The 18,831-nt window shown below is 41.6% G+C and overlaps 1 protein-coding gene across 1 annotated transcript in view; it reads right to left on the bottom strand.

Annotated features, from left to right (window-relative positions):
• Positions 1 to 9,257: 9,257 nt before the first annotated feature.
• GLDC (glycine decarboxylase) overlaps positions 9,258 to 18,831 on the bottom strand; it is a 75,391-nt gene continuing 65,817 nt past the window's right edge. Inside the window, exons 22-25 of the mRNA XM_016161845.2 lie at positions 14,959 to 15,054; positions 11,937 to 12,109; positions 10,513 to 10,593; positions 9,258 to 10,023 (exon numbers count right to left, since the gene is read on the bottom strand). Coding sequence (XP_016017331.2) covers positions 9,880 to 10,023; positions 10,513 to 10,593; positions 11,937 to 12,109; positions 14,959 to 15,054 — 494 coding nt within the window. The 3' untranslated portion in view covers positions 9,258 to 9,879. The remainder of the gene's footprint in view (positions 10,024 to 10,512; positions 10,594 to 11,936; positions 12,110 to 14,958; positions 15,055 to 18,831) is intronic.

Here is an 18,831-nt window from a genome sequence, read left to right on the forward strand (position 1 = left end):
CGTCTCTTTGTTTGCTGTTTCTTATTGAATACTTCAAGATGTTTTTGTACCACAGGCCAGAAGGTCTATGAACCGTACATTTTCTCTATCTTTGCAAGTTTGAACATGAGTTTATTTTTCACATTGATTTTAGGTAGATAAATTGGGTTTAGAATTCTAGGTTGCTAATTATCTTTCTTCAGGATCTTGTAGGTGTTCATTGTGTTCTGGAGGCTGGTGTTGCTGAAAAAAGTTGAATGTCAACTTGTCATTTCTTTGAAGGCTATCCGTTTATTATTAGCTTCTGAGTTCACTGAAGTCTGTCTAGGTGTGGATTAATTTCTATTTGCTTTGTTTGGAACCCATTGTACTCCTTTGCATTGAAAATGCACGTCTTCAATTCTAGAAATTTTTTATTTTCTTTTAAAAATAATGCTTCTCCCCCACATTCTCTGTCCCCTTCTGGACCTACTAGAAGTTTGTAGCAGTCTGCCCGCCATTCCTCAACATCTCATATCTTTCATGTCTTTGCCCTCTCTATGCTATGTTCTAGGTGTTTTCCTCATATCTTTTTTCCAATTCATTGAATTTTCTCTTTGAGTTTAGTCCACTGTTTAACCCACTTAAGTAAATTATTTTATTTCAAGAACTATTTTCTTCTAATTTTGTTTTAACGTTTATCTGTTCGAATTTCATAATCTCCTGTACTAATTTATGGATTTCTGTTCTTCCGTTATCTATGTGAGCATTTAAAACATGCTTATTTCCAAGTTCTTTTAATCTTTCTCTCATTTCTGGTTCTTAAAGCAAGAATTCTGCCATTCTTTGCTGCTTAACATCTAATTTAATTGTGGTTTATCAATTTACAAGCTCATCTTCTGTGGCATTTTCTTCTCAGGGTTTTGTTCATGGCTTTGCTGTGGACACAAATGCTTCCTTTGGAGAAATTTTTAGATTGCTTTATCTGGGGTCCCATATGTTTTCCTGAAACTGAACCAGTTATTTTGCTAATTTGTTGAATGGAACCCCATGATGCAACTGGTATGAATTTGGCTTCTGCATGAGAGGGAAAGCTTGTTTCCTACTCTGACCCTGGGTTTAGTAGATACTGATTTTTCAGTCCTCATATTGGAACAGGAGCTTTTCCAGTTCTGAACGTGCTTCTTACTGTCCATTGTAACTGTAGCCTCCATTCCTAACAGATATTCCCTGACATCACTGAAACCCTGGTTACTAAGATGCATGTCCAGTACAGCCACTTCCATGGCCCATGTAGTTTCAAGTCCTTCCCATGGATTTCTTCTGCAATTCTGCCACCTGGAGGTTTCTGTTCCTACTTTGAAAACCTGTTTTTTGTTTGTTTTGTTTTGTTTTAATGAGGGGAAGAGAAGTGTTTTACCAGCATGTCTATGTTTTTGGAGCAGGGATGGCAATAGTTCCAATATCTGTTCAGTCTGTATCCAAAAAGAAATGAGTGCTGTTGTTATGTTTCATGCATTACTTCACTTACTGTTAGTACCTACACAAGCTGTGAAGTAAGTGGCATTTTCTCCATTTTACAGATAAGATAGTGGTTCCAGAGAGTGAGTTATTCACCCTAAGTCACAGATAGTCAGCAACAGACTTAGATTTTTTTTTTTTAATTCTGGAATATAAAGGTCTTTATTAGAGTTGACATACAATATCAGTTTCAGGTGTACATGTAGTGATTTCACATTTACATGCCTTACGAAGCGATCACCACAAGAAGTCTAAGAACCATCTGTCACTGTACAACGTTACTGTGGTATCGATTGTATTTCCTGTGCTGTACATTATTACATCCCGTGACTTATTTATGTATAAATTTGCACCTCATCCCCTTCACCTTTTTTGCACATTCCACCCACCACTCCATCTTCTGGCAACTATTAGTTCTTTTTCTTTATCTGAGTCTATTTTGTTCATTTGTTTAGTGTTCTGGATTCCACAAGTAAGTGAAATGATACAGTATTTGTCTTTCTTTCTCTGACCATCTAACTTAGCCTAATACCCTTGGTCCATCGATGTTGTCACAAATGGCAAGATTTCATTCTTTTTTATGGCTAATATTCCATTGTGTGTGTGTGCACACGCACGCGCGTGCATGTCTATATATATACACACACTACATTTTTATCCATCTATCGATGGATACCTAGGTTGCTTCTGTATAATAATGACTATTGTAAATGGTGAGCAACAGACTTGAATTTAAACTCAAGCCTGTGTGTTACTTTCCACTACTTTTTCTGCTTCACTGTGTTATTTATTTTTAATTTATATCAGATCCTTTTGCCCTTTGGAAACCAGGTTTGTACACTATTTCAAAGAAAACATGTAACCTGACTGAATTTCATCTAGAAATATCTGAATGGTTTTTGTATGACGGTATTTCTTTTAGAGACTTCTTGTTTACATACTATAGAAAACATGGGCTTTATTCTTAAATGCCACTAATTTGAGGAAAATAGTGAACTTGTTTAAGGATTGTATTGAACCTGCTTCACTGTGGCACCTTTCAGTCTCTCCTTCCAGAACCACCTCCTGCCCAGTGGCACAAGATTGACAGCATTTCTCTGAATGGCAGACACTGTCCCAGACGAAAGGCTCTTTTTTTTTTTTTTGACAAAATACAGAAATAGTGCTAACCTTCCATACTCCTCCCCCACCCCTCCCGACATGACTGGCACCACATACTACACTCACTCCTCTGCTATTTGCAAGCTTATTTAACAGCCTACCCAACTGTCTCCTTCCATGGAAAATATTTTCCTCATTGTATTTTGGAATGTATTTGAAGCAGCTTCTTTTAACCAATAAAAACATCTAGTTCTATTTTGGAGAACTTTAATATTCCCGTGTAGTTCACAGTGGATAAAATGACTTGAGCACAGGCGAGTTATCTTTTTTTTTTTTTTCCGTTCTTTATGCCAGACTTTTAAGAAAGGATCTGTTTGCATCTAATTCTACTTGGGCTGCTCCTGCTGCAGTGAGTAGCGCTTTTGGATCAAGTTCCCAGTGGCAGCACCATTGGGGGAAAGTCTGCATTTTTTTAGGATGACTGACATCACTCCTGGTGCCGTTGGATTCCACCCTGTTTTCTGGCAGTTTGGCCCTTACTTAAAGCATGTAAATCTTCTGAGTCTCACACCAAGCCTTTTTTGTTTTTACAAATGATCTTCAGAAGTGCTTTTGTAGGAAATTTAAAATGTCACACCCAAACTATACAAACACTTACTGGTGAGGTTAAAGTACAATGTAACTAACAAACAGATCAAAAGCACCCTAAAATTTCTCTTACATCAGTTCTGAAAACCTTAATCACTGTAAGAGTGGTCCAGACACCCAGGAAGTCCTGTAGGCCCATTAAAATGAATGGTAGTTGGTTTTTTCTTAACCCTCCATTGATTTTGTTGAATTCAGAAGAATTACAATTTCCAACTTGCATTTCAGAAGTTAATTTGTAAAAGAATGACAGCCATGATCTTTGACTTGATGTAGGTTGGAAGTGAAATAATCTTTTGTTCGTACACGTTTGTACGAATAGTTTCCATAGGAACAATGATGAGAGGAAAGGGCTATTTTTCCAGGTTGGCCTGTAAAGCCTGTTAAACCGTAATCTAGCAGCACACTGCTTTTACAGAAAAGATGTCCAATAACCCTGGCCAGTTCCAGGCACCAGAGACCTCCCCTTTCCCCCAACTCACCACATTTCCAGAGAAACTTTGAGATGGGTGATCTGACAGCAAGGACTTACCACCATCCCCAGAGAGTTGTACTTATGAGAGGTGGGGAGAAGATGTGGGAAAAGCGCCAGACGAACAACTGGTATGGTATGAAGGCTGGGAAGTTAGAACCTGGCAAAGTAAAGCAACAGCTGGGTGGCGCCCCTGAACTGAGAGGACTAGAGGAGGGACTCTGGGGCAGGTGAAGCCAACGATGAGAATTACCTATGAATGGGAGAATAAAAAGGCAGCAGTAGGAAAAACCATCCTGCTCAGGCACACAAACACCACATTAGTCACACGTGTCAGGTTAAGTAGGGTCGTACCTACACACATAGCCAGTGATGAACAGTGCCTCCTCCAGCCGTGTCCTCAGGGCTTGGCGCTATAGGGACTCGGGTCAACTTCGCAGATGTTCTAACCCGTGGGACATTCTCTCCCCTGCCTCCCACTTGGTCCCTTCATTCAACAATCTTGCTGCCTCTTGGTTTGCAAAAAAGACTTCCTAGCTCTTCCAAAAAGGAAGAATCCTCCCCTCCCATATACCTTTCTCTCCTAATCATGGAGTCTCACGTCTACCCCTTTACCAAGAGGCTTTCTCACCCCCACGACCTTTGCTCTTGACTCCTGGTGCCCCTCCCTGCATTACTGCCCCTCTCCTCTCCTGCTTTCGTGTCCTGCCGTTAAACTCAACTCGCTAAACTCGAGGCTGCCTCCTGTCCTCCTCCCCCTCTCTTTGCCAGTCTTAAGCCGACTTTAATCGTCGCCTTTCCCCATTCTCTTCTTGATTTCTCTCTTCCTAGTTTTAGGGAGGCCTCTCCCACGTCCTGACCTGGGCCTTATTGCTCATGCTCTTGACTCCCTTCTCTTCTCACCGTGGAGAAACTTCTCCCAATATCTCCGGCTTTCCACCCCCCACCTCCTGACCCTTCTTTCACCTGCTCTCATTGAGCTGATGATGTTTTTTGCCACTTTCACATCTTAATCCTTACTCCCACCTCCTCCCCTCTTTCTTTCCTGTCCCTAACCTGCATCTTCCACTTTCACTCCTACTCCTCCCTCCCCCATTACAAAATCCTTCCCTCCTTTACTGACCCAAGGACCTACACACACACACACACACACACACACACACGCACACGTTTCCCCATCTTTTTTTTCCCCTCAAAGCCCTTTACCTGAGTCAGGGTTTCTTTCTTCTCTGGACTCTATTTTCATTCTCTGTGATTGTGACTCCAGGCTCAAAGCCAGCATCCCCATTTCTGACTCCCAGCAAGAGTCCTACACCTTTCCCCAAACCCAGCTTTTATTCCTCATCTTTCTCCTCTCCCTATTTCCCAGGGATTTTTAAAGCCCTTTACATATGAGATTGAAAAAAAAAATGCTAAATTGGAGAGGACAGATACTAAGACGTCTCAAACATGTTTCTCTTCCTCCTGAACACCTCCCCACATCTCATCATGACTGGTTTCTTTTTGTTCAGATTGTATCCTAGAAGTCATCTTTCGAAGAATCCTTCCCTGCCTTCCCAATATAAAGAATTCCCACCACCCCCTCCACACACACACATACACAGATACTATACTAGTTTTCTAAAGAACATCTGACATTGTGAAATATTAATTTTTTGCCTGTTTGTCCATCTAGAATTGATGCTCCATGAAAGGCCTCATCTTTCCAGTTCACCTTGTATCATTTAGAGCAGTGTCTGGTATATAATGGCTCACCCAGTGTTTGCTGAATAAAGTAGTGATTTCTAGGTGCCAGACACTATGCTCACTTTATGTTATCTCGTTTAATCCTTACAACAAACTTGATTCAGGTAAGTACCTTTATTATTGCTATTTTATAACTTAAACTGAAGTGCAGAAAGGATAAGTGAATTTGCCTCTCGTCTCAAAATAATTGGATATCTGAGAATTTAATCCAGATCTATATGACATTACAGCCCATGTTCCTTCCACATTCTCTGGCTGTCCAGAGGAAAAGGGCCTTTAGGAATGGAAAGCAAGGGAAAGGGAGATGGATCTGAATGCAAGGTAGGTCAAATTTGAATTGGGGTTTCTATGCTGGGGCCAGGAGCAGGAATGTACAGTATAGGACACAAGATCCTCAGTGAAGATGAAAATAATAAGAGCTAACTCATGAGCATCTACTTCATGCCAGATACCGTTCAGAACAATATATTGAATTTCTCATCTAGGAGTGGTAGGTGGTATCATTTTACAGGTAAAGAAACTAAGGCTCAGAGATGTTAATTATCTTCTCCACGGTCATACAGCTAGGATATGAGGGATCTGAGATATAAGCCCAGGCAATCTGACTACAGAGCAAGTACTGTAATCATACCCTGCACTGCCCCCAGCAAGAAAATAACCAGATTCATGAGACCGGTATTCTTCATGTTGGGCACTAACTCCCCCTGCCTGGATTCTTGTTTTCTTTATAGAATGACCTCAGCTAATGTAGCACTTCTGCCTCTGGTCCACCTCTCACTGCTCTTCATAGTTGATTGACGATGACTTCCATCCGCATTACATCACCAGGGCTGGGGAAACCCCTGCTTTTATATCTTTTCTCTTCACCTGGATCTACGTGCAACAGCATTTCTGTGTCGGCGTATCTGCTCTGTAGACTCAGACTTTCCATTGGGTGAGGTGTCGCCAGGCTTAGTGAAGCATCAAGGGCAAAAATGGAGGGCAAGCCCTTCTGGCTAGAGATCCAAAACCACCGTCTCCAATAAAGCTGACATTTTTGATCTCCAAAAAAACTGCTTCGATATAGTGCAGGCCGGAGCGAGCCTAGCAGATCAGGGAGCGAGGCCAAAGCACAAGTGCTGCGTGCCAGCTTTGGGACAGTCTCCTATAGCCATCGGAGACTCAGCCCAAGCTGGGAAAGGGACTTTCTCTCAAAATAGTAAGATTTGCATAAAAAATACAAGATTGAGTAAGTCCAGCCTCTTTCCCACCCCTACTAGCACTTTACAGCTTAGAGTTCTGAAAATTTCCCTGAAACGTGAAGAAAACTGAGAAGCAGTACCTCAAGCTTGATAGAAACCTACTGAATCAGAAACTCTGGGGCCAGGGCCCAGCATTCTGTTCTCACAAGCCCTCCTGGTGATCTAAACACACCAAGATTTGAAAAACACCGTCCTAAGAAACATCCCGGAGCCTGCACAACATCGGAGCCAAAATACCTATCCTGGAGTCCTGGGAGCCTCTAAAAGCGCCAACATCTCGGCTTCCAAACCGCTTGTCCCAGATGGCTTCTTCCGCCCAAAGTCACACCTACCATCCTTTACTTGGATGAAAGGCACCTGTTTTGTCATTAGGAAAACATGGCCCCTATATGTATCCAGAGGTTTTATGGGGTTCCCAGATGGGGCCCTGCCCTCTCTTATGCCTGCGAGGTGAGGATTGCTCCAGGAGTGGCCTGTGGCCTGTCCCAGGGCTGCGAGGCAGAGGGGATCACAAGTCATAGGATGTGTGTGTGTGTCTACCTCAGACCCCTCATCTTCGAAACACTCAAAAGGCACTTTCTGTACAGCTTTGCGAAGGTACCGAACTGTAGAATTTTAAAAGGTTATAAATGTTATATATATTTTATCAATAAAAAAGGAGGATGCACCCTATGCAGAGCCTGCCCAGAGGCCCTGTCCTCAAGGCCTGGCATTTTGTACTGAGTGCTATCAAAACTCACAGAAGGCATTGGAAACACTGTCTCCAAGACAGTGCCCCTTTTTGAGATCAAGGATCATTCCTTTAGTTGACTCATAATTCTTTTTGTTGACCACGTACTATGAGTGAGACCCTGGCTCAGTACCGGGAATCCAGTGATGGACAAGACACGGTCCCTGCTCTCAGGAAACTTGGTTGGTCTAGTGAGGCAAACACAAAGTGAACAGAATGATTACTAATTGTGCTGAGGGCACAGGAAGCCAACCGAGTGACCAGACAGAAAATAACAGAGCCCATTTCACGGAGCTATGTGGAAGACGTTGAGGAGATGCTGAAAGATGAAAAAACAAGCAGGAGCCAGCAAAGCAAAGGGCAGGGAGTGTTCTAGGTGGAGGATAACACAGGCGCAAAGCCCCAGAGGTGGGACAGTCAGGCACAGGCATCCGGTAAACACAAGAGACTTAATAGTGAGGGAGAAAGTTCACTTTGACTCTCTTAATCACCTGTGTTTGCCTCTGATACATTCGGGGGTCAATCAATGGATGACTCATTGTGGAAACAGCTTTGGTACTTAACCACTAACACTTCACAGTCTGATGAAGAAAGAAGAAAAGAACTGCTGCTTACCTTGATGATTTGTTTTCATGTTTATCCTTCTGCAGAAGGGGCTCCACCGTGCCCTGGTGTCGAGCCTGTTTAGAGAGCCTGGTTTGCAGCTCAGAAAGGGCAGTGACCATGGAGGTGAGGTAGCCTGCTGTGACCAGTGGGCACGGGAACTATTCAGCCTGGGTTCAAGTTCTGGCTCTCTTCTCGCCAGCTGTGTGACCTTGGTATAGGGCATCTCTCCGTACCATCCCCCTCATGTGTAAAAGTAGAATGTTACGAGATAATATATTTCAAACATTTAGAATAGTACCGGACACCTGAGACATACTCAGTAAGTATTAATCACTTATGTTAACAAAGAACCATGGACCCCATCCCTTCTCTACTGCCTACTTAGGCTGAAATAAATTATTCTACAAACTTTTTAAGTGTGAGAATAAGTGGATCACTTGCAGAGCATTCAGTAGAGTATTCAGAACTTTTGTCCAGATCGCCATCATAATAGCTTGAATAATAGTTGAGTAAGCTGTCACACAAGGAACTAAATAGGGCTAGAGCAAGTGCTCAGCAGCTATCAGGGAAGAATATCAAGCATTTGCTATTTCTAAGGGAAAGTTGTTTGTGGCACAGGTATGCTGGTTGCCTGCCTAGTCTTCCCCTTTGCTTTAATTAACCAACTCCTGATTTTCTTTGGGGCGGTAACATGCCCAGGTAAAAGACCTCCTCATAACACCTTGCATTTAGGAATGACCACTAAAAAGTAAGCAGAAATTACTGGGTGGAACCTCTGGGAAGCCATTTCAAAAGAAGCCGGCTTTGTGCAATCTGCCTTTTGTCTTTTGTTTTTTTCCTCCCCTTTTTTCTACCTAGAATGGGCATGTGACTGGATATATAATAGCCACCCAAGACTGTAAGGATGAAGACTATTTGCAAGGAAGGCAAAACAGAAAGGTGGAAGGAGCGCTGGCTCTTGGCTTATTACCTCTGGACTTACTGTTAAATGACAAAAGATAAACTATTTGGTTAAACTTCTGTAGTTGGGCTTCAATTACATATGGCCTAACAGCAATTCTAATAAAAAGGGCCAAAGTGGTATTCATTGCTAACCAAGACATACACACTTTTTTTAGACAAAGATGAAATTGATAATGTGTCTGGCCTTTGGGTTAGGTGTTCTCATTACCCTTCAAATCCCTCTGAAACTGTACGTAGGGGTAAGACTGAAAAAAATGGACCAAGAAGGCATTCTTCAGATTGAAATGCTTTTATTAGAATACTAATAATTGCAGATACAAAAAAAAAAGCAAAAAAACCCCCAAAAAACAAAAACAACAACAAAAAAAACCCACACATGAAAAAAGAGGAAAACACTCAGAAATGCTGTTACAGATTAGGCAAATTAGAGTAAAAAGATTTCTTCAGCGTATACAAAATGTAAACATTTGCCCTGGGATTTCCCATGGATGGCACAGTCCGTAAGGACTTATTTGGAACAAAAATGTGTCTATTGATTCTCCAGTATAGCCTCTAAAACATCTGCAAATTTGTAACATTGAAAGTTAAAGTTCCTAGCACTCAAAATTTTCTATGCAAAAAAAAAAAACAACTAAAAATGGCTATGAATCAAGGCAACTTAAACATCAATTGTTATATGTGGAAGCAGAGGCCCCAAAGCAAATCAATGTTCCACTGATGAGCTTCCATTCACTATGCTAACTGTATATACATTTACCTTGACAGAGATTACAAAAATATAAAAAGAGTATATAAAACCCCCAGTTGAGTCTGGGGTGGAAGATGAAATATTTCTTGCTTATCAAATGCTCAAGAGGAAGGCATCAACTTAGTCACTTGAACTTAGGGAGGGAAGACTAAGAAGAGGCCCTCTTCTGTTCAGAAAATGGAGACTCATAAGCTTCCATGGGTGGGCAGGTACAAACCAGGTGCTGATCTCCGTAGATGTCATCAATCCGGGCAACGGTTGGCCAGAATTTGTTCTCCGGTTTCACGAAGGGCTACAAGGGATAGAAGATGGAAATGATCTAGGATATTTTGAGAAGTTCCTCTTGGTAAAGGAGATTGCAATGATAACCCCAAAGCCTACGACACCACAAGCCCACATCTTTAGGAAGTACAAGAAGCCAAAGCCAACATCATTACTAGTCAACTTTTGACACTTGTCTCTACCACATCGAACAGACTGCTGGGCATCTTATCCTTCAAAGAAGAATCAGAAAGGAAAGAAAGATTGCATTGGGGCCATCTCCCTACTGGATGATGGTAGAAAACATCTACTTGACAGTGACTCCTATTTGGTCTGACTTCAGAGCTCCAAAAGTCAATTCCTGTGCTCTGCACCCCTCGTCATGACCCACATTTCACAAGGTGTCCCACATAGAGTTACTATAATAAGGAGACTGCAGAGTGGGAGGCCCTCGGAGCAGGCCTCTCGTACGCACGTGAACACCGCCAGCTAGCACAGCCATCTTCAGAGGAGAACTTACGAGTGGGAATGCTGCCACCTCTCTGGAATACGGCCGACCCCAGTGGGAGGATGTGACACAGGTCAGGGAGTGCGGAGACATCTGAGACAGACAGACAGGGATGGGAGGCAGATCAGAGCAGAACACCGCCCTCTCTACACGTCACCACAACCAGTGAGCTTCTAACAGAAGCCCGTGGGCAGAGAAGGCTGTTGTTTTGCTTCAATTTAAGGGGAAGTACATTTTGGTAGGAAATTTTTTCACTGTGAAATATTTTGACTATCAGAAAGTTATGGTAATATAATAAGCACATCTACCACTTAACATAAACCAATATTTTGCCATATTTTCTTAATCTTTAAAAAAAAAAAAAGGATGTAATTGAAGCTGCCTGTATATCTCCTCTCCATCTCATTGTTTGTCCTCCTCCCCAGTGATAACCACTATCTTGAATTTGGTGTTCACCATTCTCATGTTTTTATGCTGTTACTGCATATATTAATAAACAGCATATAGCATAGTTTGGTACAATTTTAAAACCTTATATCTTATGAGTGTTATTTTCCACTTGCTTTTGTAACTCAGTATTATGTTCTTTAGATGTCCATTGTCATTTTTAAAAACAGCCAAAATCCTAAAAGAATCAGCAGTATCCAGAGTAAAGAGAAATGATAATGACATTAAGAACAATGGTATTGTCGCCATTCGTTACCCTGTCAAACTCACACTCAGGAAGGAGCCTGCACTCCACCTTCAGGCGGGCAGTTTTGGAGCTTGCCTGAGCTTTCCTAAGCATCTGAGACCTGTTACCTGGCTTGGAGCCATAACCCAACACATTATTCTCAGTTCGTGATTCCACAGCTTAATAACATCCGGACCTAACAAGAAACTTAGGGTTCTGACCAGATATAAAGTGAACATGTTTTGAAAGAGGCAAGGTAATGTCTAACAAATTTTTCTCTGGCATAAGCCATAAACATTGTAAAGCATCCAGGCCAAGTACCAACCTGGTAACTGTTCTAAGAGGTAACTGCTCTCATGTAAGAACTGATCTTTATCCAGAGTTAGGGAGGTAAATAATCCCTAGTAAGTGCATCAGACAGATACACAGAAGGATAAGATTTCCTCAACTAAATAGAGCCCTTCAGCCTCTACTCCCTCCTTTGGTACACAGTTGGGTGGGGGGGGGGGGCGGTATAACTCCCACAACCCAAAACCATTACACAATGTCAAAACACATCAGAAAACATACATATTATGCTTGAGTAACTGCTGCTGTGTTCAAGAAGTTAACTTTCAAGTAATGAATGTATCATCTTCTCAGAAGAATGGACTTGGAAAAGAATAACACCTTCTGATGAGCTTTCAGAAGTTGTTGGCACCCTGACGGGACACTGGTTTCTACTCTAGGGGACATACCAAATGAAGTACTAGTGCCTACATACCTTCAGTGGATTGACCAGTGGGTCAATACGGCCCTCCTCAATGTCGGCAATTTCCTGCCTGATGTTGATCATGGCATCGCAGAATCTATCCAGCTCTGCCTTATCTTCCGATTCGGTGGGCTCAATCATGAGAGTCCCTGCCACCGGCCAAGACATGGTAGGGGCATGAAATCCTGCAAAGGAGACAGGTTTACCAATATATGTATCTCAGCATGTTTATATGAGAAAAGCTTAGGAAATAATCTAACAGCCAGCAATAGAGAATCGATTAAGCAAATTTTACTGGTTACCCATACAATAAATATGCAATCATTAAAAGTGTGTAAATTAATATTAAGTTAGGTAAATATTCAAAAATATTAAGTGAAAAAAGGAAGCTACATAAGGATATACCATTTTATTAAAAAATGACAAAGTATTTTTATATATGTATATTTTATGAGGGAAGATGCTTTAAAGAATAATACTAAAGACTATTTTAAATAAGAATAAATACTAAAGGAATACTAAAGAATAAATACTAAAGAACACTTTTCTGGGGTTATCACCAGAAAATGAGACTGGGATTTTTATTTCACTTTGTGTTTCAGAATCTCTCTATAATGCTCGTGTATTAATGGTAATTAAGAGAAATTAAAATATTAAAGCCTATCAAAAGCTAAATAATGTAACAAACAGTAAGAAGCCTGGAGTGAGTGTTACTGTCCCATCTTACAGGTAGGAAAACTGAGGCTTGGCCAGTATGTAGAAAACCTTTGCACTGAATACAGGCTGAAGGTGTTTCTATATTTTCTTAAGTTTTCACATGTAAGATGAATCAACAAGACACACAGTCAAGAAAGAGATTTCCTGGACAAAAGCCAAAAACAACTTTGGCTATTTCCTTTACCTTTTCTGTGAAACTTTAAAAGATGAAGAACAGTTCCTATGTTGGTATACCTGTCAGCTACGTTTGCCCTAGAATGCAATGGTTCCCAATTCTGGTGCATCATTACATGGGTGTTTTAGAGTCATGCCTACATGCTTTAAAGGACTCTCTCCTCAACATTTTATTATAGGAATTTTCGAACATACCATAAGTTAAAAGGAGTGAACACCCATATATCTTCCACCTAGATTCTACAATGATGCTGCTTGCTTTATCACATATCTATTCATCCATCCACCTTATTTTCAATGCAAGGTATGTTGCAATCATAAATACACCTCTCCCTTAAACACTTCAGCATGCATATCATTAACTAGAATTCGATATCAGTTCACATGTTTTTGTGACGAAATTGACATACGGTGAAATGCACAAATCTTAAGTGTACCATTTAATGAGTTTTGACAAATGCATAGAACTGTCATCCAAACCAGAAAGGGATTTAAAAAAAAACAAAACAGACAAACCTGGTCTCCTTAAGTCTGACTGCAAATCCATGTGCGAGCAAATTCACACATCTGAATTGTCTTGGAAACCATCTGAATTGTCTTGGAAACACAAATTCCTGAAACTCAACCCTGATTCAAAAAGTCCAAGGGAGAGCTCAGATAGCTGAGTGTTAAGAACTCCAGGTGATTTCAATCATTAGTTATGTTTAGAAATCTCTATCCTAAGGCAGCGTGCCCCATACTTGTCTGGTAAGACTGATCCGTGGGGTGCTTGTTAAATATACAGATTACCAGGCCTTTACCCATGGAAATTCTGATTCAGTGGGTGTGATTAAAATCCAGAATCTGTGTCGTTTTCATTGTTGTTTTTTAACTTAGCCATTCATTCATTATTTCACTTATTAAACACATGTTCTGAGTGCCCACTATGTCCCAGGCTTCTGGAGAATTCTGTGCTTGGGGCAAGTGTGACAATTGCTCTATCAAACATCAAAATAATGTCCAGGTTAGAGGTAGCAAAGGACTTGGGAATGCTGGGTGGTAACTTCAACCACCACTTTCCTCCTAGCGGGCCCCTCTCTCCCTTCAAATGCTGCTACAGCCAGCTGTGTGATACAGACCATGCATCCCCAAAAGGAAGCCTTATCCTGAATCAGCAATCACTCAGCCATTAGCTGGGAGATTGAGTCAGGTGACAGGAACAGCCAAGAAGATACTGAGAAGGCAATTGCTAATTTCATTAATGAAACCTTTCTCCAGCTTTCCCATTTATTATCAGTATAACTTTGCATAATAAGATCATTCATTGAAGAGAGAATGAGTCATACACGTAGGACTCCCATGATGATGCAGTTGTGAAACTCTTAAATTATAAAAGCTTTCACTTATTAAAAGAAATCACTTAAATCATCATTAAAATTTAGGTAGGACTCCAAATCCATTGAAAGGCAAAGTTCTCCCCTACTTAGCCTTTCTGAGAATTGAAGGGTCTTTGATATTATTATAATGTCGCTAAGAAAATGTATTTTAATAAGGTTTGTGCTGAATGAACATCCACAGATACACAAAGAGCCCGTGTCTCTTAAAATCCTTCAAAGAAAACTGCATCGCCTCTGTGAAAATACGTGCCTATTCTTTCATCTCCAGAAGCAGCTGAAACAGCCATGCCGTGACTGAGATGGTTGTGAATCTGAAAAGCCGCTCGTCTCTTAACACTTCTGCAGGTTACGTGCTCCACTTCCTCCCCCATTACACCAACTTACCTCTTCAGAGACTTCTCTGTTTATCAGGAGTGGGACAGGAGTAAGAATTAGCCAGAAACATGGAAAGAGGGCAGCAATCATTTTCTTTGGGATTTTTAATTTTAACTATGCAGACTACTTTTCTTGGCTGCATGGATTCAAGACGCATGATGTAATCTTTTCAAGGGCAGGACAAATGCAGTCATATGGGAGTTTTTTCTCTGTCACTTTGAGGGTTGCCTAGAACCCTGGGCTCTCCAGTTAGCCTATGGATCAGTTTCCTGTGGTGCCTGCACATTCGGTTTGCACCCTCCAGGAAGTGGTTCACAGCCGGAGCGGGCAGCTGCATAAGTGTCAAAGGCCCGAGTTACCCTACAAGGGGTGGATCCCGTGGGGCTACTCACCATAGTCCTGAAGCCTCTTGGCCACATCCACGGCCTCAATATTTGCAGACTTTTTGAAGGGTCTTGTATCCAAAATAAATTCATGAGCCACATAACCTGTTCAGGAAAATGGTTTCATCTCAAGATTAGCATCAGCTTATTGCTGAACCCAAGCAAATGAGCCAATAAATCAGCTTAAAATGCACATGAAAATGCATGGGCACTTGGTAAATTTATATTTGGAAACAAAGACTTCATCTGCTCTTATTCCAAATAAAAATTTTTAACGTTTCAGGCCAATGAGTCCGATCCTTAGTGTGTCACTCGCCCAGGCGCCAGGAAGCTAACGGGAGGTGGGACTTCAGTGCCAGGGCGCTGCTGGAACAGTCGACGGAGGTTCCTGTGGATGAGATTATTTCTAACGCTGAGGACCTAAAATCTACCAGTCATCACAGACCTGATCCTTTTCTACGAAATACTTCTGAAGCTGAAGATGCACTGACGCTCTTTTTAGTAACTTTGCCTTTGACATCTAATAACTGTTTCTTCTGTGTGTAGTAAATATATACTAAGCATGAGACACACGGAATTTTACAGGATTCTTCAAAAGGGCTTTTGAAGTTTGAGTTTCACACCAAGAATTAGCAATAGCGGCTGTCAAACAGCACACCACCAGTGGCAAGGAGGCGACGAGGCCAAAGTCTCTGCGGGGGTCAGATCACTTTGTTCTAGTGCATAAACCGATTGCCTCTCTATGCCCAGACTGCCATCTCCCCAGCGTGAGCTGTTGGTCACCCATCCATCATCAACAATAAACCACAGAGTAAGTCAGTATTTTCATAATAGACGAGCACTCACGGGGGCTCCCCAAATTCCATGGCCCATGCGACTGATGAATTTCCTTCGAGGAAAGTATCTAAGCATTAGACAATAATGCACTCTTTCTTAACCTGCTTTCCTGACTTTCAGCAAACAATGAATCTATTTACAGACACTTGGAGCGGACAGCTCAGGCATGTGAAGAACAGCTCCAGTCATTAACGGAGATAGTCTATGGACTGCTCTGCTTCTTATGTAATGAATACACACGAAAGGATTGGTTTTGTCTGAAAATGAAAGTACGAGAGCCTGAGACTTTGAATATACTGTCATTGCATGTTTATTTTTAAAACACACTTTCTAACAATGACAGGGATTAAGTTTGTGAGGAGTGTGATTCAAAAGTAGAAAGCTGTATTCACAAGTAGGTAAACTTGGGGGGGTGAGGGTAGGGGTGGGGGAGTGCCAAAAGGAATGACCAGCTGGAATGTTCAGGGGAAAAAAATATGAGATTATTTAAATTTTCATCAGCTATTAACTCCAGGAATCCTAAATGACCTATCCCATTTTGGGAGCCATCCTTTAACCTCTCTTCTCTGATCCTCTGGCAGCTACCCCTAGCATCGTGACAATGACACAAGGAAAAGGCTCACTGCTCTGAGGGACGCTCAGCCAGCGGGAGGGGAGGGGGGAGGGACACATGACAGCGGGGGGGAGGGGGGCCGGGGAGTTGCTCTTGCTGGTGGGCAGAGAGCAGAGTCTTAAGGCCCCAACACGCCCAGCCCAGCCCAGCCCAATGCTGCTAATACCAAGACTTCATCTGCAGAGGCCCCCACCACAACCGAGTGGTTTGGGAAGAGCTCCATTTTCAAAATGAGGTTCAGATGTTATTTTCTAAATCCATATTCTAATGCGTTCAAAAGGAAACTAGTGGAATTTCAGCATCGCTCGTTTGAGCTCTCTCTCTCTTACTTGACCGCCGAAAGGGGTGAAATTTAAACTTGGTGGCTGTTGGAGGCCAGATCCCAAGTCGTTCATCTTTGTTTGCAGTTTTTAAGGAGAAAAGATATACAAGAAGATACACAACCTTCTATGGCATATGGTGAGTCAGGGCACTCTGAAGTAGAAGTTGTATAAACTGACCAGTGCAAGTTTTAATTTTTACTGAGTAGTTGTTCCCGCTGGGTCGAACTATGACTACCACAGAATCTGAACAGATACCAAGTCAAGGGAGCAAGGAAGAGAGGGGGTAGGATGGTGAAAAAGCAAAATAGAGGTGGCTTGGCTCTATGCTTGGAACGAACCCCAGCCCCGCGATGTTAATTCTCTTCCGAGGCTGAAGATGACATGGGAACAAGCTATGGAAAAATAAGACTTCTCAAAACTCTCCTTGAAAGCAGGGACCAGACCTTACTTATCCCGCATCCTCAGAGTGACAGTGTAGAAATAAAGGGACTTTGCAGGCTTGGATGGGCAATCAATGACACTCAGCCAACCTTTTCAGTTGCAATCCAGGGACCACGACTAACAAGTCAAAACTCTCCACTAGGATTGAGGTCAGGTAAACAGGGCCCCTGGCCTCAGGGGTCACCACCCAGCCTGGACGTGAGGGCCCAGTCTGAGGCCCATGTCTGTCCATAAAGGCCACCAGGAAACCCCTTCTCAGGAATTTCCAAGCAGAGTTAGGTTTATCCAAGGTCAAAATGGAACAGTCATTTAAGAATTTAAAACATAAATAAAACATTGGGATACTAATAAAGTTGTCTGCTCCACTGACAGGAACTGCATTTAGAGCAAAAAGTGAGCTTAGCCTCCCCCTACAAGAGTACTCATCTGTGAATTTTTAAGTTCCTCCTTGAAAAACTGTATTTTATCTGAAATCATTCCTTTCTTTCCTTACTCTAGTAGAATAAATACTAGTGCGGCTCCCCCATCTCAATTCTTGCCTGTCACTTCCTTGCTTAGCCAAACAGTGAGCCTCAACAGTTTAGCTGGTATTTTCAAATCTCTTAGAGAAATAAATGGCCCATAAAGGGAAGCCTGGAGTTCATTACAATTATTGCCTCATAGTTATCCGCAATTCCAAAGTCTTATTTAGAGCTAGTAAATAGGATTCAGATGAATAACAGTCTTAAAATATTGCCATTAGACATTTTGGAATACAATGTGTTTAAAAACATTTCTATTTTGGGCCCTCAGGAGGTACAGTGATAATTCTTTTCTAAGCCTTAAAATGCTGAGCCTCAAATTATATAACGAATGTGTTTACCAGACCAAACATGAGACGATTTTTGGTTTCAAGAACTTTGGGATTGGTTAATAAAGTCTATAATCACTGATCTATTTCTGCTTAGGATGAGAAATAGAGTTCATTATTTAATTCTGGGGTAAAATGTCAAAACAAATGGAAATGTCATCTATCTTTCTGAGCGGCAAATCCCCTAGGACTGGTCCGGGCCCTGCCCGAAGCTGTCATTTAAATGCTAAGCACCTGGCAGCCTGGTAGGCACTGAGACACACTGGCTTGTTCGCTCCCCTCTCTCCCAGAATGCCACCCCCTTCCCCACAACACATTCATTCTTGCTTTGAAGAACTAAACTTCGCACCGTGCAACTCTGTGCACACACTAAAAATCACTGAATTGTACATTTTAAATGGGTAATTTGTACAGTATGTGATTTCTATCACAACAAGGTTGCTAAAGTTAATCTTTAGGAAGCTTTCAATATAGATATAAAAAGTTAAGTTAGAGAAAAAAATCAAAAACCTTGTAAATTAAAGCAAAAAAAACTCCATTTTTTACTCATCAAATTGGCCAAGATATTTGAGTTTTGGTTCATGTTGCTTTTTCATGCTCACTAGGCCCTGCCGTAACAGTCACTCTCATATGCTAAGAGTGGGTCATAAATTGGTACGAAGTCTCTGGGGGCACTACTACGCCATTTGTATCAAGAGCTAAAATGAATTTGTATCCTCTAAGATAATAATATCTCTTCTACAACTCTAACCAGAGATGTTTTTAAAAAATATCTAAATAAAGAATATTCATTGCAGTATTGTTACAAATGCAAACAA

This window comes from Rousettus aegyptiacus, unplaced genomic scaffold, assembly GCF_014176215.1.
Source record: "Rousettus aegyptiacus isolate mRouAeg1 unplaced genomic scaffold, mRouAeg1.p scaffold_m13_p_3, whole genome shotgun sequence".
In the NCBI taxonomy this organism is placed as follows: Eukaryota; Metazoa; Chordata; class Mammalia; order Chiroptera; family Pteropodidae; genus Rousettus; species Rousettus aegyptiacus.